General features: G+C 41.0%; 1 protein-coding gene across 3 annotated transcripts in view; it reads left to right on the top strand.

Moving 5' to 3' along the window:
* Positions 1-22,160, top strand: part of epha4b (eph receptor A4b) — a 90,432-nt gene that overhangs the window by 4,193 nt on the left and 64,079 nt on the right. For all 3 annotated transcript variants that reach the window (XM_020634007.2, XM_065953932.1, XM_020634006.2), the window contains exons 2-5: positions 11,839-11,903; positions 18,436-18,636; positions 20,194-20,301; positions 21,296-21,647. In XM_020634007.2, the coding sequence (XP_020489663.1) occupies positions 11,839-11,903; positions 18,436-18,636; positions 20,194-20,301; positions 21,296-21,647 (726 nt within the window). The remainder of the gene's footprint in view (positions 1-11,838; positions 11,904-18,435; positions 18,637-20,193; positions 20,302-21,295; positions 21,648-22,160) is intronic.

Raw genomic sequence — 22,160 nt, 5'->3', positions numbered from 1 at the left:
ACCATGACCTTGGACTGAAGAGGATATAGATCTCGGCTCTCATCAGGGAGAGACAGCAAGCGCGAGCACCCCTCCTGTTTTTCTTTTCTACCTCTTTCACTGTAATCCTATTCTCTATTTTATATCAGCCTCCCTCCTGGCCTCCATCTCTCTCTCTCCCTCTTTCCCTGGTTGTTTTTTCTCTCTCTCTCTCTTTTTTCTATTCCTGACCTCCAGTGGCAGTGTAACAGTTGGACAGGAACCACGAGCCACGGTGGAGCTTGTGATTTACCAAAGTCATACATGTGCACACATGATGTACTGTATGTGCGCATGCATGCACACACGTACACATGTACGCCCTTGCTATCGTAATGTACAGCTGGGGGGGCAGTTTGGTGGTCTTGGTCCAGAGAATAGTGTCACGTATTCCCTGTGCTGGCTGATAGATGGGGTTATAAATACAGCTCAGTGACAGAGAAGGATTCTGCTGTGAGGGCTTCACCTCATGGATTCATTGTGTGTGTGTGTGTGTGTGTGTGTGTGTGTGTGTGTGTGTGTGTGTGTGTGTGTGTGTGTGTGTGTGTGTGTGTGTGTGTGTGTGTGTGTGTGTGTGTGTGTGTGTGTGTGTGTGTGTGTGTGTGTGTGTGTGTGTGTGTGTGTGTGTGTGTGTGTGTCTCAGAGAGGGAGAGACAAAGAGAGAGACTGGAATTACAGATAAAAGACAGAATTACAAATCCACAAGAGAGAGAATCTGTGAAACAAAGAAAGAGTGCGGGGGGAAAAGAACAAAGACACAGACGTTGTTCTAAACAGAGTAACACCCACCCATTTCTCTGTGCTGTAGAGAACCCAAAACAGCACCCTCAGTGTCTTAATGATCGTCTTAAAAGTTTGTGTGCTTGTGTAACATGGTTACACTGTCTTCTTATGGATAAGTGCACTTTAATCTACTGCAGGTACTCTAAAAGACGGTTCCATCCAAGGAATACAAAACTCAAAGTTCAATGATTAACTTAGGTGACACATATCTTTTTTGTTCAGTCTTAACTGTGTTTTCTGACAACTTCCCTCAGTCTTGTCATCTTTTAGATGTCCATTAAGTCAATGTGTGTTTTCAAGAAATATCCTGATAAATAATCCCAGATGAAACCAAAAATATACTTTTTTTTCCTGTTGTACCTCAACAAACCGACTAGAAGAAGGTAATTACTGAGCTAGATATGCAAGTCTGGTTATTTACTCCTTCTTCTGGCTTTTGTGCTAAACTCAGCTAAGCTAACAATCCCCCTTTCATATTTCCTGTTGGGAGAGGACAAGGCTTTTTTTTAATGCTGTGGCTGCTATGGCTGAATGTGGTAAAGTCAATTTATGTGTAAAATTCTATATGAAAAAGCTGAAAAAAATCCTGTTTTGAGTTCGTTCTTACTCTCTATGTTTATTAACCTGCTTTAGAAACACCGACCTTCCCTTATTTGGTACAAAGTATTACGCCTTATCAAAATATTTCATTTTCTAGCCCACTGCTAAAGTTAACATGTGTCCTTAACGGCTTAATCTACACTCGAGCAGTCGTTAGGCTTGAATGATTTCTGAGTTCATTAATGTCAAAAGAAGCCCCTCTGTGTCTGAGGTATGACGGCTGTAGTGGAGTTTTAGTATAAAAGGGCCCCCACTATGTCTGTTGACCCCTTCCCCCTCAGAACAAGCCCTTAACTGCTGGTCAAATCACTGATCACTGGGCCTTGACCGTTTTCTACCCGCCACTCGAACACACACATACGCTCCAATTCCTCTTCTCTTCCTCCCACTCCTCCTCCTCACTCCCAGCCCTGCATCCCTCCATCCTGACCTTTAATATTGCTAAATTGAATTTGGTTGTTTCCCTACCTCTCCCTCTCTTTCAGTTTTTCTCTTCTTGTTTGCTCTGCGGGCTTGGCTCATGCAGCGGCTGTGAAAGGCTGATTTCACCAGCTTTATAAACAAACAGCCGAGGATTTGGGTCAGAGGCAGATAAAGTATGTTTGCTGACCAGTGCTGCCATCTTTTCTCTGCTAATGAACGACTGTGAACTAGGTATATTACTATAAGACTGTATTACACAGCTGTGGTAAATACTCAAATCTGATTGGCCAGTTACGCCCAACGGTCTGCTATCCCTCGATATATCACAGTTGTTAAGAAGAACAAACTGTTGCTAAGGAAAGCACACGGTTGCTAGGGGATGCTGCAGTCCGGTTCATTTGACGTTGGTCTGCATGCTGTGAGAAAAAGAGAAAGTAAAGAGGAAAGAGGTTAAATGACAAAACTTCGAGCTTTGACTGAGAAATCTACAGAACTGAAGATGAAGTGAACACATAGCAGAAGAGGCTATGAGATATGGTGGTGTCTAAATACTGCTGAATGGAAAAAGAAAATGTCAACAGACTCCGACATGACGAGGCAGAAAAACAGAATCAGGTGCTGTGCTGATTCATGCATATCTGTTGAGCTTCACTTCAGCATCAGCATGAACGTTTAGTTTACGGTCAGTGATGAGAGCTCATTCAGCGAGAGACAAGAGCCCTCGGTCAGGTTGCAGATGAAATATAACGTCTTAAAAAATAATGCAGAAAACAAAGCAGGCCTAACAAATGTTGCAATGTTGACTTGGAGAGATTTGAAAGTCAAATTGTCCAACACAGTACGTTATCCTTTTAGCTTTTTCCTTTTAGCTAGCTAGTAATGATTCTTTCCTTTCCCTGTTTGATGGTGTCCATTTCAGGGAAAATTGGTTTAACTTTGATTGACAGGGGGCAGCAGGGCGGACAGACACACACCTAGCCAGGCAACCATGGTTGTTGTGTTTGTATATGTTATATCAGTGTTTACCCACAGTGCCAGACATGTCAGCGCACACTTTCATCTGACATGTGATTTGCTAAGCGTCTCCACTGTTGCAGCTCACTTCTGAGATCCCCAGCAAATTTACCCTCGTGTGACCAACCACTGTGTGACAGGCCTGAGTGTGTGTGTGTGTGTGAGAGAGAATCTGTGAGTGTGTGTGAGCTTTGGCCATCAGCAGAAATGTCAAATAACTAGCAATGCACAAATAAGGTTAAGAAAAAGGCACAAAAAAAAGAAGCACACACACACGCAGGGAGATGTTTAAGCACAAAAAAGGTTTTTGACACTCCTTGAGAATAAGCCCTCCTATGTCTTTAGGCTTTATCATTCACTCCTCATTCACTCTTTTCACTTAACAAGCTTTTTTTTTAAAATCACTTCTTTGAATGAATGGTGTGATGCGTCACAGTTGAAGCAAGTGCGGAGGCGTAGCTCTCTGAATCCTCAAGGTCTCTGGTTTGTGTGTGTGTTATAGTTGATGTGTTTGTTGCTCTTTGCCCCTGATGAGCAGCTGGTATGCTGGTGGATGAAGTTTATTAAAGAAAACTAGTGTATGGATGTGACTGGGAGTCACAGTTCAACCCCTGTAACACACATACTGTACACACACACACACACACACACACACACACACACACACACACACACACACACAAGCCTTTTCATGCAACAAACTAGGGCAGTGGTCCTGTCACAGTCTGTCAGATTGGCATCTTTTCTGTTCTGCTAAAGCTGTCAGTGTATATGAAACAGCAGAGTAGGCTAATGTACTTCCTGTCACAAAGGGAGAGGGGGGGAGTGGTGGTTTAAAAATGCTAGCTCGACAACGTCCACTTCATCACACACAAGAATATTTTCATTTTTATCTTTAAGTTTGTGCACCATCTGCCTTTTGGGTTTGATGTTTAGTTTTCAAGGCTTAGAGGACACAGTTTTGAATAACCCATGGACATCCTTTTTGAAAGTCACATCACTGAAGCAGCTGCCCTGAACATTGCAAAGATTTGAAGGATTGCCACATTTTTTGTTACCAATTTGTAACAGGAGAGTAAAAAGCTTCTGACTATTGTGTTGACTTATTTGTATATGACTTAAGGTTGGATGTAGATTTCTGCTGGCTTTTACAGTTGTCATTGGGGAACGTTTTTGATAAATCATATCTTATAGTTTGTCCTTTTAGTCTGAGAAGGTCTTGTCTTTGTTTCACTGGTAGAGTATGTCACATAATTATTCATTATGTTTCGACGACAGTGTCATATCATGAGTTAACCTGTGATTGCTGTTTGACGTTTCGGACACTAACGTCATTACTTAAATTGTGAGGGTGTCAGTATTTTTCCGTTTAAAATCAGCATTGCAAGGCCAATGTGTCAGATGGACCCGCCAAATGAAACTCAACACATTTGTTGCAATACAGATGCTCACAGTATTCTTAAAAGCCACAGATTTTGACAGAATTAAAAGTAGTTTAAGATCCTGGGCAACCTGCATACATAATTCATATTTATGAAAAGTGAAATGAAACGTATTCATATTAAACCGTACATATTAAACAAAGTCATATTTAAGGGAAAGTAATTACGAGCTTTGATGCACTTTTCTATCAATTCATAATTCAAACAGACAACTAACATTTTGCCTTGCATTAAAAAGGCTTTAGAATCTTATTGTATCTTAAAAATCAGCTTCAACGTTCAGTGATCTGCTCCTGTCTATCGCTCATTTGGATCTCCATGTATGCCTGCCGTTTTTAATTTATACAATTCAATACGACCCAAAGAAATGTAATGTTGTGTTTGTCCAAGTGTGGAACATTTCCCTGAACAGAGAAGGGAAGTTAGAAAGGCGGGGTAATCGAGCTGAATCAAAGAATCAGGATTAGAATTTAATTTAAACCCACTGAATAATTCATACACACGTTTGCAGACAGATATCACACTCTAAAGAGAATAACATTTCCCCCCCCCCTGAAATCCTGCTAGATCCCCCCACATCCCTCCTAAAAGTGTTATTGAAACATGAAATTAAAAATACTGCAAATGGGGATGTGGCTCCTCGAGGCAAAAACACTTCCTACGCACACAAACAGCATAATAGAGTCTGGAAGTGTGAGGTGTGAATACAAATGTGTGCAGTTTGGTTGGGAAAACATTTCTATCATAACTCCACCTTTATGCATGTGGGCAAAAAAAAAATGTCCAGAATACCTTTAAAGGGTTTGGAAATAAAGCTTCAATTTTAGGGTGTAAAAGGATGGAGGTCTGATAGTTCACCTGACAAAAGGGGTTAATGCAAGTGTTCAATATTCCCTCTTTACAGAATTTTGTCTTAATGGAGGAAGCTGGATAAAAGCATTATAGAGAAAAAAAAAGAGCCTGAGTATAAAATAATAATGACAAGCTAAAGTCACTTGAGGTAAGGAGAGGAAGGACGTACACTAACGCACAGCTTTGATAAAAATAGTCCGAACAGAAGATGACAGCGCAGACGGAGAGAGAAAACTGGAGGAGAGGAGAGGAGAGAAATTGAGAGCCTCTGGTGGTTTGTGGATGAGTGGAGAGACGACTGATGAACAGACAGTGAGAGGGAAAGACTCAGTGTGACGGCAGTTTGGTCCTAAAGTTCAGAGCTCAACTCTCAACACTCCTTCATCCTGCTCTCCGTCCTCCTGTTTGTTGCCCTGACAACTCTCAACTGCACTCTCAGTGGAGTGGAAGCAGGGGGAGGTCTGTGTGTGTGTGGTGGCACTAATACCGAGAGTGTGAGTGTGTGTGTGGTAGCACAGTTATAGTTGTTTTCTTTATTGCATTTGTTTAAGGGTTTATTTTTGTATGCCTTTGTTTAGAGATAGGACAGTAGATATTGTCAGAAATTGAGGAGAGAGAAAGTGGGGAATGACATGGAGGGGGAAAGAAGCCACAGGTCGGACTCTAACCTGTACCCCCCCCACCCCCCCAGAGGATTTCAGCCTCTGTATATGAGGCGCACGCACTAACCACTAGGCTACCAGCGCCCCCTTTATTGCATTTATAATTGTATTTAAATAGCCTTTAAGTCATCTATCTCAGCAAAAAGCAGGCTAAAATATGTCCCACTAATAACATCATAAATTCAACCACTGCAAAACAGTGTGATATGTTTTTATATAATATGTACCTAAAAGAGATGATCAGCATCTGATTTGCATTTCTTTTTTCCCCTCTTCACTCTCTATTACCTTGATGACTGTAAACTGTGCATGTCAGCGTTTTCTTGCAAGGCGAATAAAGGCTTTAACAACTTTAGGGTGTGTGGGGACATAAAAACCTGGGTGAAAATCTGTTTAGCTGATGTTGTCTTTTTTTAAATTATTTTTGTTGTTTTTAGTTCAAACTGGGAAATAGCAAAAAAAAAAAACAACAACATGTGAGGCTTGTACATGTATATCAGCATGTTGAATGTGACAGAGAGTCTAGTTCTTTATATATAACAACTTTACAGCTCCAATGTAGTATTTGCCTCTGAGCTGAAAAGAGCTCATTTTGCAGTCACATATTGTTCTCTATATTGGGTCTGTTTGGTGGTCTTATTGAGCAGTCTTTCTGTCTGTGGCACTGGCACCATCTGAGAGTGTGTGAGTCCGTTTTGTGTTGGAGTGAGTGAGTGTGTGTAAGCATCCTGGTGTCTTTATGTGCCAGTCTGGCTGTTGGCAGCGCTGTTTGATTCTTGGCAGGTGGATCACAGCTTCTCGAAGCCCATGCTGAAGAAGTGGATACCAAACCAGAGAGAGAGAGAGAGAGAGAGAGAGCGAGAGAGAGAGAGAGAGAGAGAGAGAGAGAGAGATGGTAAAGAGACATAAACAAACAGAAAAAGGAGGAAGAAAAAGAAGGGAAGAAAGACAAAGCTAGAGTAGACATCCCAGAGGGAGGAAACAGGAGTGAGAAGAAAGACAGCAGGAGATGAAGAGGCAAAGAGAATGGAAATATTTTCAGCACATGGCTCTATACGTACTCTAGCTGTGGTTTCAGCGTTTTATTGTGTTGCCATCCTTGCACTTCCCCTTCTTCCTCATCTTTCACTCTCACAATGTAAACCTCATAGTTTGATGCTGAAAATCAATAAAACAGCATGTCTCCCTGTAAGCGAACAACTCTCACAGTAAGCAGGCCACATGTGTGTATGGATTCGTTTATTTATTCCCTGTGAATGAAAACTCAGGCAAAATGAGATATACTGTAGCTGTGTGAGAGAGAATTTGTTTGAAGGGATTGAAGAAAGTCTGGGGGAAGGTTTGATCGTAGATAGACTTTTGATTTATTGTTGTCATGTAGCAGTAGCGCCTACATTTGGAAGATGCTCCTGCATTCTTTCTAATATGTCATTTTTAGATGGTAATTTCTTTTTATGGCTGCAGCATGGGTGAAGAGCCCAAGACAAATTTCTCACTTTGTGAGAAATAAAGTTAATCATAAACGAGAGATGTGATTTAAAATGTGTTTGTTTGTGTGGAAAAGAGATGGAGAGAGAGTGAGAGACAGACTGGTCATTAGATCGAACATGAGCCTGATCTGAGTGACTGAGTGATGAGGCTGGTGTTTTTTTTATCAAGGACCAAAGCTGGCCTGCCCCTGGCTTAGATTTCACACACACACACACACACACACACACACACACACACACACACACACACACACACACACACACACACACACACACACACACACACACACACACACACACACACACACACACACACACAAAAACACAAGCTGAACACTCACTCACACAATTTAGCCAAATCCCTGGTGAAAGCAAAGAAAGAGTGAGAGGAAAAACACAGCATAGCATTAAATCACTAATGGACAAATAGATAGAAGATAGAGGTGTGGCTTTGTTTTTCTTTGGGGAAGATATATTTTCACAATTTCTCTGTTTTCTTCTTGTTTTCACTCACACACACAAACATACATACTGTATATGCATACTGGCTGTGTCAGCAGACAGGAAGCTAATACATAATTTATGAGTCCAGTCATTGATTACAGGTGATAAGTGGTATTGACAGGAGGTGTTAGGAGGATACCAAAAGTGTTGATCTGTAGGTTTATGTATGTGTGTGTATTCCCAGTGGGATGCAAAATGGTTACTGAATATGTAATAGTCTCTTGAACATTAGCTTACGTAGCAGAATTTGTAGGCTAGAGTGACTCCAGACTCAATAAAGTTTTTATTTTTAAGGATCAGGTTGCACATTTAGGCGTGCAGATCATTTTTGTCTTATTTTTCTAGTATTAGAAACAGTGATGGAATGTCTTGGTCTTCACATTCTCAGAATGATAAAGACAAATTAAATGATAAAAATGAACTACCCCTTTAGTCATACTGTGTTTTCTTTCCTGTGTGTACATACTTGCTTAACAAGAAATGACACTTAAGAGCATACTTTAGAGCACAGCTTGCTGTTTAGCCCTGCTTTTGGTGTTTATGCGAGGCTAGTTTAACTACTAATCCGGTTGCAAATAACTTCGCTGGTTAAATATCTCCTACTTCATAAAGATAGAAAGAATAAGAGAATGAGGGGACACTTAAAGAAAAATCACAGAGAGACCTTGGTGAGGTTTGTAATCAGAACTCACACACACACACACAATGGTCTGTGTATACGCTGCTAGCTAGCTGGCTAACAGTAAACATCTGTAGGCTTTATGGAGTGAATTAAAGCAGATAGCTCAGCAGTCTGTTTCAATTCTTCACTAAAGTTGATATTCCACAGAACAATGAGATGATTTTCTTTTATCAAAATGTTTGGATTTTGTCTTTAATCTATGATTTTGTCTTCTATGGAACTAAAATTACCTACTTAATCTGGACAAAATGTACCAACAGGGACATCAAAGTATTTCATCTGTGTTCATCCGCTTTAACAGGGAACATTTCATTTGTAGTAAGCTCTTTTAAAGGGAAATGATCACATTAAGGTTTGTGTATTATCTAGACAGATGAACTAGGACATTGTTCCTGGAAAGACATACCGATACAGCAGAAAACTTCATTCCACTCTATTGTATTGCATTGAAGGTAGGAAAAACCTCTGAACTCTCTGTTAAACTCACAAGTCAATGTTATACAGGGAAATGTCTCTGTTTTGGTAGTTTGGATGAACCTACCCTTTAATTTATCCCAGTTTTACTCAGCCATCCTTTTTTGTGGGACAATTGAACGTCGTATTAATGTAAGTGAGTCAGACAGAGAAGAATTATCCTTTCTGTACATGAAACAGTTTTGCTCTATCAAGAAGCTCAATTATAACAAGCTTGTAGTTGATGTGTGTGCGCCTCTCTGTGTGGTCCTTAATTCACATATTATATCATTATGTCCTATTTCTGTATGCTACTCAAATGCCTGTGAACAGAGGAAAGTGGTGTAAATTGTCTTTACTGTGTGTGTGTGTGTGTGTGTGTGTGTGTGTGTGTGTGTGTGTGTGTGTGTGTGTGTGTGTGTGTGTGTGTGTGTGTGTGTGTGTGTGTGTGTGTGTGTGTGTGTGTGTGTGTGTGTGTGTGTGTGTGTGTGCGTGCGTGTGTGTGAATACACACCTGTCGCTGACCTTTACTGCTCAGCACCTCTTCTCTGCTGTTTCTCATTCATCCCTCTCATTTACAGTAATCCACCTCTCTATTTTCTCCATACCCATTTTCTCATGCAGGCTGCAGACACACACATATGTGCGCCTAGCTGTGCCTATACGCGTGTACGCTAAACGCAAACCATGCTTTCCTGCTTCCACGCTGTGCAGAGCTGAGCTGAATGGCCAGGGTTCATTGAGAGCTGGTGAACATTATGAGTGTGAGAGGAAAAGAAGGGATGGAAAGATAAGAACAGAAGAGGTCCTACCCATTTTTACAGAGTATGTGTTGCATATGACACACTGAGGGGCTTTTAAACAGATACTTCATCGAGTGATCAGTCTCGTTTGCATTCAGGAGAGAAAACTGTTTCCTTTTTACTCTTGAATAGTTTTTTCAGGTCACTGCTTGTGAAAATTGCCGGGTATATGAAAGTGTCCTGCTTTAAAGGGATGTAGTCAGTTTAAATTGTTTCAGGTCAGCGACTCACTCATCTGATCTCGGATCTGTGGGTTGAATGTGTACGTTCAAAGATTTAAATGGAGGGAAGGTAACTGTAGAGAGCTAGGTTAGAGCAAGGAGAAGAAAGACCGAAGCAGCAGCCTCTGCAGATGGATGCTGATTAAATATTGATGGTCAGCGGTGTTGAAGGCTTGATTACGACCTGACTGAGCCAAGGCCTCAACAAATACACACATACACAAAAACACACACACTCACACACACACACACACACACACACACACACACACACACACACACACACACACACACACACACACACACACACACACACACACACACACACACACACACAAGGTTGAGGTCCTTACTTCAGGATCTGAGCAGGTTCTCATTATGCCGCCCCGCTGGTCACCTTCCTCTCTTTACATTTCATTCTCACCTTCCTGCTTCCTCCCCTCACTTCCTCCTGTCACACAGAGATCACTCACAGGGTGTAGCACATTCAAGTCAGAGTCAAGTGTTGATTCATCACACACAGTATGTCCTTGTCCTTGATAACATTTTTTTTTTCATTTGACACACTAACTGAATCTTTGTTCTTTTATAAAACCCTATTAGAGTCTAGAAAAGGTTTTGTCACCGAATAGACAAAAAACGGCACATTTTCTCAATGACCTGCTGTGTTAGCAAGCAACGGAGAGAGTTAACATGTCGCAAGGCTTTCAGCTACAATCTCCAGAAACAACATCTGGATAATCCACAGACCATGTTTTCAGCAGTCTCTCTAAGGACTATTTCTCTGGTTGAGTTGGATGAAAAGTGTTCAGAGAAGGGTTGATAGACTTTCCAGACTAACCAGTGTGTATTAAAAGTTTTTTCTGACTGTGTTTTATTGCAGGGTTTTTTCTTTTTGTCTTTGAAGACAAGGCTACCCTTGAAACCAAGTTACATTCACCTCCATTTGTGTCCAGTGGCTTAAATCATGGCGCTGTATACCTAAAAACATATAATTTATTTGCACAGGGTTTTTTTGTCTTTCTGTTATTTAGATAAATGGAGCTGAAAAGGAAAACAGCCACTGTGATGATCTTGGATTCAAAGCATTTAGGTTTGTTTTCAAATGACAACTTTTAGAAAAAAAAGTGAAATGTTGATGGAAACTTCTCAGATTTCTCCTGGTGTAAACACAGCCAATGATTGGCTCGGATAAAGCGAAAAAATTGGTGCTCTTCTAAGTGGGCTATTTGGCAATTTCTATGTAAAAAAATTGACTTTTTGTACACTACCGATCATACAGATAGATGAAAAGCAAAGTGGATGATTATGCTGCATGTGTGGTTGGAGGAGATTTGGAAACATTTTGATACTTCTTTATGTGGCATGAAAACTTCACTTTTACCACAATGAATACAACCTGACCGCTGTCTCTTTTCCCCACAAAGAAGCTTCAGATGTTTTAAAGATCTTCCAGACTAAAGGGTGTTTGGTTGATACACAAAAAGAGGATTTAGGTGGACTGTCACTTTAATGTCTAAAAATTTAAATGTTACTGTAAAATAAACTCTTGCTTCTTCTTTTCCAATGCTGTTTCATGGACTGACTCGTGTCCCCTTGAACTGTAACAGCTGCAGCGCAACCACAGTCGCTCTTATAGCTGAAATTATGGGTTTACAGCTGTTTGTGATTCCACTGCTGTTGTACTGCAACACAACAAAAGACACCCTTGTATAAAGGATGAATAAATCTTGTAGTTTTTTGACTTAGGGTCAAAATGATGGGATGGGATGCCCTTTGAAGGCAGAAGTGCATCCATGAGAAAGAAGGAAAACGTTGAAGGATTTAGAAAATGAGAGAAACTGATGTTTTTTGTTAATATAGTTGTTCTTTTTTTCTGTTTTTTCTGCAGTCACACTGCTGGACTCCATGTCAGCCTTGGCCGACCTGGGATGGGAGGCTTACCCGAATGAAGGGGTAAGTGTATACAGCACAACAAACACACACAAACACATTCTGTGTACACTAAAACAAAACAAAAAATCACCTTCTCTTTATGCCCAGGCTGGCACCAAAAGTAAAAATCTGATCACAACTAGTAGGTAGTGTTGACATGTCGTATTTTCAGGGATGGAGCAGGAGCTGAGATCTAGCTGCAGCACTGGAGTGTGTGTTTTTTAGAGAGCACTGGGTTCTTCAGCGCTTTGTGCTAAATCGGGAGTCTGCAGGGGGAATTTACAAATTATTTCCGCTGTGCTGAAAAAGCCGTAGCAGAGGAGCCTCCATTTATTACGGGTTACAATTTTTTTTTAGTGAAGCGAAGGGACGGGGGTGGAGGGGCAAATATTCTTACATAAGAGGAGATGCTCTTTGTACATGTTGGTGTCAATTGAAGGTGTGTTTTTCATGTAAGTGTGGGCTTGCGTAGCTGGCTCTTTTGCAGGTATACGGACCGAGTGTGGCGTGCAGCCAGAGTGCATCAGAAAATGACAACAGAGACGTGAGAGGAGAAGAGGGCGAGAGCGCAGAGAGGAAGAACGAAAAAGTGCATTCAATAAAGAAATAAGAGCGGGTTGTGTATGTCGTTGAATGGCACTGAATGAATTCTATTTCCCCTTGAGTCACACTTCCTCTCTGCTATTCAGCGTCAGTGTGTTAAATTGCAGGATGCCACACGCGGTTTCATGGTTGTGTGCAGCAGAGAAGTAAGCAGAGCTACCCGGTTGTTTTCTCAGGCAGGCGAGGGTATCAAGTTCACCTTATTGAAATTCTGTGATTGTGCAGCCATACTGTGGATGTTTGTTTATGTTTTTTTTTTTTTTTGTTTTTTTTTACGAGGCCCTTATAGAAAAACAGAATGTGTTCCATGTGTGGCCGAACAAAAAGGTTGAATCTCATTTTGAACAGTGCAGAGTACACAAGTTACTTTTATGGAGAATGGGTCTGCAAAGGCACATGTGTTGTTAGTTTACGCTCAAAGAAAATTGTTGGCTCAAGGTCAAACATATATAATAAACTCCATCCTCTGCAATATCTTTTTTCATGAGCTGTCAACAAAGTAGGGATCTGGCATCTCCTCCATGAATGTGCACAGACATTGATGGGAAACCAGCTCTGCAGACATGCACACAACTCCTCAGTCAAATAAATAAGACAAACAGATCCCTGATAACACAGTGTTGACTGAGGAATTGTCGAAACAAAAGTGTTTTCTCTGGGTTTCTTCACTTTGAGGTCAGGCTCAAGCTTTATCAGCCGCTCTATCTGACCGCAGAAAATTATTAAAGTGTTTAAAGATGGCCCAGTCTTCGCTGCCAAGTAATTATTTTGTCTTGTGGTACAAAGAGGCGATTATATCTTCCTCCTAGATAAACATGATCCTTATTGCTCTGTTTCAGTCAAGTCATTGTCAGTTAAGAAGACAGATGCAGAAGTGCTTCTTAAAATAGACACAGTTTTCTCCTGGTAGCTATAACTTTACCACCAAATAATAATACAAAAACAATCTTAAAAACTTTCATAGCAAGCAGGTTTAACGTGGAGAAAGAAAAAGCTAAAGCTTATTAAAAAAAGTGACAACAAAGACAGGAAAGAGGAATCTGTTGGGTGTAGCCTTTTTTTTTTTTAACATCACTGTTACCTTCTCAGGTTCTTTTGGAAGGAATATCCACAAAAAGAAGTATAAACCACAAAAACACAAATAGCATTTGTGTTTTTTAAGAGGGATAAGAGAGTTTCATACTGTGGGATAAAGGTGCCAAAGCTAAGAGAAGATCCAATGTTTCATATCATGGGGATTATCTAGTTGACCTCAGACCTCTAAACCTCAGGATTGATCTCAGCGAAAGGCAATTCCCACCAATCTGAGCCCACTGTCTACCTGAATTAGTCCAAAACCACACTTGACCCCAGCAGGTCAAACTTAATCTGAGCCGTGCAGGGCCGGATGTGCCTGAGACTGAGTGGAGTGACCCACTTCTGTCACCAGCAGGGAGGGGGTGTTCCTTGTGAGGGACACAAAACAGATACGTCTTAATGATGTTTGAAAATGGGAGCCCCCCGCCCCCCCCCCCCCCCCAACTTAAACATCTCCGCTCCCACCAGAGGCTCCTCAGTCCCCATTACCCACCCCCACAACTCCTCCTCATCTCTCTTCATCTTCCACGTCTGTTTGCCCCTCCCCTCCACAAACCAGAGTTTGGAGGCCAATTACGTCGTTCATAGGTGTACCCATCAGATGATTGCAGAGGCAGAGATATTATGTTAAGCTGGCGAATGGTTGAACTTAAACCTTGATCTGGCGTCTCTGCTTCACTTCAAAGCAATCAAGCTTCTCCGTGCTGATTGGCCGAGGTGATTGAGGGTTCAGGGAGGAGGCGGGTTTCATTCTGAATGCTAATTAGTCTTCAAACTGAACAAACACACAAAACACATTTCACTTTGTGTGTGTGTTTGTGTGTGTGTGTGTGTGTGTGTGTGTTTAGAGAGTCAGAGCTTAAACTCTTCAGCCAATCCAAACATTGTCCCAGTTGTGTTTCTGTTCGACTTTCTCTCAAGTGGCCGGCGTATCATTAGTACACATGGAGAACAGCAGGTTGCGTCCATGCTTGAAATCACACCTGTGCTTTTACACAAGGCAAACGTGACGATGAACAGACTCGCCAACGAGGGAACTAAATTGCACAACAGAAAGTGGCAGTAATCCAGCCACTCCAAACTCTGCCGACAAAGAAATAAACAAAGACATCATAAAGCTCTGTTTAGCCCTCAATGACTATTCCCATAAATGCTTTAATCACTGCTCCCTGGGGATGCAGATTTGTGTGTTTATGTGTGTGTGAGGGAGTGTGTGCGACCATCCTGTGATGTCCGACTAGTCTCAGCTCAGCACAGATGGATCTATTTAGCTGCCAGGCGCGCCTGTAATTCACCAACAGTCATTCCTCTCCCTCCTCTTTTCTTTCCTTTCCTCTCTCTCTCTCTCTCTCTCTCTCTCTCTCTCTCTCTCTCTCTCTCTCTCTCGTGCTTTCTTTCTTTAATTGAAAAGTGTGAGTGCGATCACGATGACTCGCTGGTTGTGAGTGCACAATGTTGAGCAAGACTCCAGCGATACCTCCTTTATGAGTGGAACTCTGAGCTGGCTGTCAGTTTGTGTCAGCTGCCTGCAATAGCTCGAACAATCTTCTGCTTTCTTTCTTTCTTTCTTTCTTTCTTTCTTTCTTTTCCCTTTTCTTCCACATTTTTTGGTTCGAGTTCCATTCATACACAGTAGATGTTTCAGCAGGGGAGATGTGAGAGAGAGAGAGAGAGAGAGAGAGAGAGAGAGAGAGAGAGAGAGAGAGAGAGAGAGAGAGAGTGTGGGTCTATGTGAGAATGTGGGTTGTTTTTATGTGGGTCTGTTTTAGTGCTCAGGACTCGGAGGTGAAATGCGTCAAGCTTTTGCCGGGTTGTTGGGCAGTCACATCAGATTTACCTCAGAAATCCAACCAAAGGCTGGACTCCACTTGTTTAAAAGTTTCTCTTTGCCTTTTTTGCTGCTTTTTTGGGGGGGGGCTTTTTTTTTTTGGCCTGACTTCTTTCTTTTATTTCTCTCCACCTCTCAGGTCATCCAGTGTTTGACTTTCATTTGAAATTCAGGACATGTTAGGGATGAAAGGTACTTTACTCTTGATTCAGGCTGTGTGTCAACAGTAGAGTTGTAGAAATGTCTCTGATACTGCCTCAAATGCAGCAACAAGTATAGGAGACCGCAGATCAAAATGGTAATTTATAAACCCTGGAGAAAATCAAAGGCTAACATAGCTAAAACTGACTATAGCGCCTCTGTATGTTAGGTTAGTATTCCCCTACATGTTATACAATTACATAGAGGTCTTCCCCTCTCCAAAACAAATAAACCAGGTTAAATAACCAGAAGAAATGTGAATCAATCCGCTTAACATTAAAACCTGTATTTCTCCAATGATCAAGCAGACACAAGTGAGACAGGTGTGTCAAACAAATCTCCATAATATGTTTTTTATTCCCTGATTATGTTCTTTGTCAATTATGACTAAACGTCGTCAAACCACCAAAAATTCTGTCATTTATTCTTCGAGTCTGGCAACGCAAAAACACTGACAATAATCTCCCATCCACACGGGGTTAATAGTATACAGTTGTTATTTTTTCAAGTATCATACTGGTTTGGGATTAGTACTCTTCATTATAATAATAATAATAATGATAATAATAATAGCTTTATTTGTATAGCAAATTTAAAAACAAATGTTTGCAAAGTGCTGTGACAGACAAAGCAAATACAGCAACACGACAACAGAACAGAGATCAACAGAGGGGCCAAACAGAGAGGGAAAAATTGTATAAATGCAAATAACAGGAATAAGATAGATTCAACAGGCAGGTATGGAGAGGCAGTTCAATACAATGAAGGGAAATTAGTTTAAAATCAACCAGGAGAGAACAAAATTAAAATTGAGGGAGAGTGGGAGAATTATTGGCTGATTTGTTAATGTATAGGTATTATAATCTTTTCAGAAAGGAACAATTGGTATTGGAAAACCTCTACGTAGTATGTCCTCACACCTGTATGTATGAAGTGTGTGTTGGTCTGGATTGTAAGGTGATACATGCACATCACTCTGGCGCTTACAGCGTCGGTCTAAAGGATGATGACAGGAGCTCAGAACAAAGATGGTGGTCCTCTCATCCGTCCCCACAAACCAGAACTCATCCAGCCTGTGTGTGTGTTTGTGTGTGTGTGTGTGTGTGTGTGTGTGTGTGTGTGTGTGTGTGTGTGTGTGTATGTGTGTTTGCATATGTGTGTCTAAGAACATCTAGTGAGCTTCTCCTTAAATGGATCAGATATCTTGAGACACTGAAACCACATTGGTTTATTTTCCTTCTCTTTAAGGAATAGAAATGTTCTTTTTCTTTGAGTGTGAGTGTATATGCAGATAGAAATGTTTTTCTGCTCATGCGAGAAGTGTTCTCAATTACTGCCTTAGTCAGAAGTGGAAACAGATGGTAGCAGATGACGGGAGACAAAGTAGCTCTGTCCTACCTACTCCTACTCCTACTCCTTCTCTCTCTCTCTGTCTCTCTCTCTCTCTCTCTCACACACACACACACTCCTACCTTGAGTGCTGAAATACGCTTTAACTTTAGAGAAAACATGCTTACTCTGTGCACACGTGCAGCATAGACAAAGACGGCCCTTCAGTCATCTTGACACAGATCATCACTCATACTCAGCCAGACATGAAAACAGAACATGCTGGTTTAATGTTGGTTTGCACAAAAAAACCGCAGCTCATTGAACCTGGGCCCAGTTTCCCATAAGCAATATTTGGACTCAGTTCCCCTTTGTCCATTGACTATAGCAGAGTGGTGCTGTTGTCAACGTGCCATTGGGCTCCTGATCGTCACTCTGCTCTGGTTGCACGACCACTTAATGTTAGATCTGCGATGTATGTATTAGTTGCTTTTCCTGGTCAGTGATCCTCAGCAGCCTCCTGCTTAATATTTAACTTTAACTTTCTTCCCTCACCTACTCAACCTTGTTTTCTATTTCCATTATTATGCCATCCCATTTTGTGAAAGAGATATTTCAGGAACCGTAATAGCGCAGATTTTCAAATTTGGAAAAAAATGTCCACTACAATTCAGAAATGACCTGATAAGAATTTGTTGGTCAAAGGTAAAACAAATCAATGTCCCCTGTAACCTATTAAAGAATGTTCTGGGCCACAACCTAATGAAAGCATTTGCTGATAATGGCACAGTTTCCCATACATGACACTACTTTTAATTATAAGGGCAAAGTTGAACCTCACTTTTACATAATAATATCCTTGAAAAACATTCTCCTGTTCAATACTCCCAACCAGTTCTATTCTAATGGATAAGATATTTCAAAGAAACATGTGCAGGGAATATATTCAAATTTCCACTTCAAGGTCAACATGAACTCACACACTGTCACACTCTTCTGAACTTGATATCTCTGCAACACCTGTAGGGAATTTTATATCCGGATTGTTTTTGTTTCTCTTATCCTTTCAAGAGAACGCCATTCCCATTATATCTGTTGACTATCTCAGCACACTCTACACCTCGCTTTACTGCCATAAGGAGGACCTGCTGACACTCACAAGCTCTGCAGATAAACAGAAAAGGAGAAGGAGTGATGCTATATGTTATTATGTCTCCCCTGTAAATAATATTAGGGCCATCCTCTTGTTTTAGACCTATGAAGCCATTTTCAAATTGTTTTAGAGTAATGTATTCTTCCAAACATTTTCTATACAAAATGTATCACCAAGCCACAACACTCTCATCCTGGAAAGAACACTAATGGAAACTGCAACTTGAACATTTGTCCAAGACATACAAAAGCTAAAACGATAATTTAGATTTGCATCCTATCTCTAAAGACAGTGGAAGACCCTGAGCCCAAACAGAAATGTAACAATCTGTTCCTTCTATCCCTCCTCTGTCTTATCTGTAGTGGGAGGAGATCAGCGTAATGGATGAGAGGAACACCCCGATGAGGACCTACCAGGTGTGTAACGTCATGGAGGCCAACCAGAACAACTGGCTGAGGACGCGCCACATCAGCCGAGAAGGAGCCCAGAGAGTCTACATCGAGATCAAGTTCACCCTTAGGGACTGCAACAGCCTTCCAGGGGTCCCAGGAACCTGCAAAGAGGTATGCACCACATCACATAAACACAAAGAGGACTATACACAACATGAAAGCTTTAGAACACAAAGTCCTTGCAACCTACCCCCCTTCTGTTGCATCTCCGGCTTGTTATGTTCTCTCTTGGTGAGCATGACATTGACTTTTGACCAGCTCCATGGGTGCTCTTTTGTAGTCGTCTGCTTTGTGGGAATTTCTTCAGGAGAAAAGTGAGAAAAAAAAAGACACAATTCCTTTTTGAAGATCAATAGCACAGGAGTCAGTTTTACTTGTATGTGGTGGATGCAGACATTGTCTGAAGACTTGGATTTGTCTGGGTAAAAATCACTCTGCAATGCTACAAAGTGTTCTCGGACAATGCAGCACTCTCAGCCATTCGGATCAAACTGAAGTAACTTAATGTAGTCAGTGTACATTGCATCTTTCACTTCTTGTCATACATTAATAGACTGATTCGAAAAACACATAAGGAATTTACAAATTGGATCAAATTCCCTCTAGAGGAAACATAAATGCCCGTTTGTTTCTTGTTCCTAGCTGCACTAAATCAACAAATTAACGTTTAACAACCCGGCTCTGCATTTTCAATTGAACCTGCCTGATCCCTGATTTGATGTGATGCAAATACGCCTTGTATTTGTTTTTGCTCTGACTGCCTGAGAAAACTTGCAGCAAGAAAATAAAGAAAGAAAAGAAGCGGGAGTAGCAGTGCAGCAGAACACTTCAAATGAAATGTTTGTTTCACAGACGAGGTCGTGAAATAGAAGAAGCCAGATCACACGCGTGCTAATGAAATGAACAACAAATCATGAAAGGGAAGGTTTTACATCTTCATGTTTCACAGATTATTAAACAATTCAGCAGCATGCTGCCTCATGTCATGTATGTTAACAAATACATCAATGTCATGCATGATGTAAAAAAAGGGTTTGTTCCTCCTGTTATACTTGCTTCAATCAATCCTCAGTGTGGTCTTTGTTCTGTATTAGAATGCAGAGTGGCAAAGGGACATTTTACATCTTTTTTTTAATTTTCATAATTCCGTCTTTTCCATTCAACACAAACACACAGATGGAAGTTCCCTTTGATGGCCCATGAATAGATAAATAGACACGAGGCGGGAAGAGAAAGGCATAAGAGAATAGCTGCACAATGAAACAGATGACGCTCTGGAGGCTTCTTTTGTGGCTCCTCGTATATTTTAACTTCTAATATAATTTTTTTTCCTACTGTCCCCCATTCTCTCTTATCACCCGATACCACTGCTCCTCTGTATTCAATCCTCTCCACTGTGTCTGGCCTCTGCTCTCTTTTCATTCTCATTACATCTCCAGGACAGAGCAGTGGAGATTATAGTGTATGAGACAGTATAGAGCTGCAGACAGTTTTTCTGACTGGCTGTCCAGACAGATGGACTGTGATTGGAGGGGGGGGCAGCAGAATAATCGGAGAGCTGTGGATGGACTTTGTATTTATCTGCCTGCTTTACTCTGTATGATTCTTATGTATCTGATCAGTTACGTTTGTAGAGTTGGAACGTGATGGTCATTGTATGTTTTGCAGACATTCAACATGTACTACTATGAGTCCAACAATGCAAACCTGTGGTTCATCAAGGAGAGCCAGTACGTCAAGATTGATACTATCGCTGCAGATGAGAGTTTTACACAGGTATGTAAACACACTATAGCATAATCACACAGTGTCACTTACATGTACTGTAAATATAAAGTTTAAACATAAAATAAAAACATATGTCTGCATAATAAAGGATTTTTTGGGGGTGATACCAATGCCATTAGAAAAAATCACTGAAACCTGATATGGTGGCTGATAAAGAAAATTTATGATGAAAGATGTAGACCTCTAACACAGATATTGTGCACCAATTTTATCACTGTTAGGACCCTTCAAAAGGTACTCAGAAATATGTTTCTTTTTTAAACAAATGAGTAATCAAAGACTAACTTACTTGGACAGACAATGTGATCAAACCAATTCTAAATCCCTCCCGAGCATGAATTATTTCAATATTTGTACTGCAAGAAAATTGTTCATATTGGCTGATTTAGGGAAACACATACTGTAAAATCAACAAAACAAATCGGCCAAACAAAATCTGGTGAGGTATACGACTCAGGTTATCATGGGCAACTAAAAATTGTAAATCACAAATATAGGATTTCAACAAATGAGTACCAGTAATTATCATTACGGTGAATGTCAATATTTTTTGATAGGTTTAGTGAAACGTTTTATATTGAGGATTGCGCACACTGAGCCCATTCTTTGGAAGGACATAAAGAGGCAGTTTCTTATACTGTTAAACTTTTTAACTGAATTTAAGTCCATGTAAGCATTAAGCCCCCTTTGATCATATTAGGTAACCATCTGACTCTCTCAGGAGAAGATTCTAAAATTAACTTATCGTCCTCTGCCACCTACTCCCGGAAAAGAAAATCTAAATAAGAATTGTTTGAACGTAGATAACCTATTCTTTTGCTTGCAAAAAAATACAAATTTAGTTCTCCCTTAGAAATGCACTTTCAGGCAGCAACATTATCAAGAAGGGTTAGAGTTTGGACTGAAAAAGATGCTTTGATTTGACCTGAAAGCTCCAAATGAAATGAACTGAACTGTGTACGTCGATGTCCTTTTCCCACAGGTGGATGTTGGCGACCGTGTGATGAAGCTGAACACAGAGGTGCGGGACATCAGCAACCTGAGTAAAAAAGGTTTCTACCTGGCCTTCCAGGACCTTGGTGCCTGTATCGCCCTGGTCTCTGTCAGGGTCTTCTACAAGAAGTGTCCCCTCACTGTGCTTAACTTGGCCCAGTTCCCTGATACGATCACAGGCGGAGACACGGCACTGGTGGAGGTCCACGGTGCGTGTGTTAACGCCTCGGAGGAGTTTGAGGCTCCAAAGATGTACTGCAGTGCAGACGGAGGCTGGCTGGTTCCCATCGGGAGGTGTGTGTGCAAACCTGGCTTTGAGGAGAACAAGGACGTCTGCCAACGTGAGTGGGCCGGGGGTCCGTGGGGGCATGTGTGAGATTTATTTTTAAGTGAGAGAAATAGAGTCAGACAAGGACAAAAGCAGAGAGCGAGAAAAAGAAACATGCATAGTGCTGTCATGTTTTTCTCTAAAGCTTGTGTGTGTATTTAAAAGTGACTTCATTGTTGCACATTATTACCTGATTGGATGTTTTGCAGTGTGTTTCACTGTATGCACGTGTCTCATTAAGATTGGCCTTGTGAAATAAAAGAAGCTCGAGTGCCACAGTGCGACATGTGACATTCCTGCATGGCTCCAAAAGTGCTCTTATAAACAAAACACAGCAATAAGATCCATTCTGCTCTCTACGGCCTGAAAGTGTGATTTAGAGATATATGCGTGTTTATATGGACATGTAGGTGATGTGTCTGCTGAGTGCATCTGGAGACGTTTTTTTGTCACTGTGAATTCTGCCATGAAGCTGTGGATGTAATGACAATGATACTGCGCATTTACAATGTAGGTTACCGGTAAT

The sequence above is a fragment of the Labrus bergylta genome, chromosome 4, assembly GCF_963930695.1.
Source record: "Labrus bergylta chromosome 4, fLabBer1.1, whole genome shotgun sequence".
NCBI lineage: Eukaryota > Metazoa > Chordata > Actinopteri > Labriformes > Labridae > Labrus > Labrus bergylta.
This window is presented reverse-complemented; position numbering and strand designations above follow the sequence as displayed.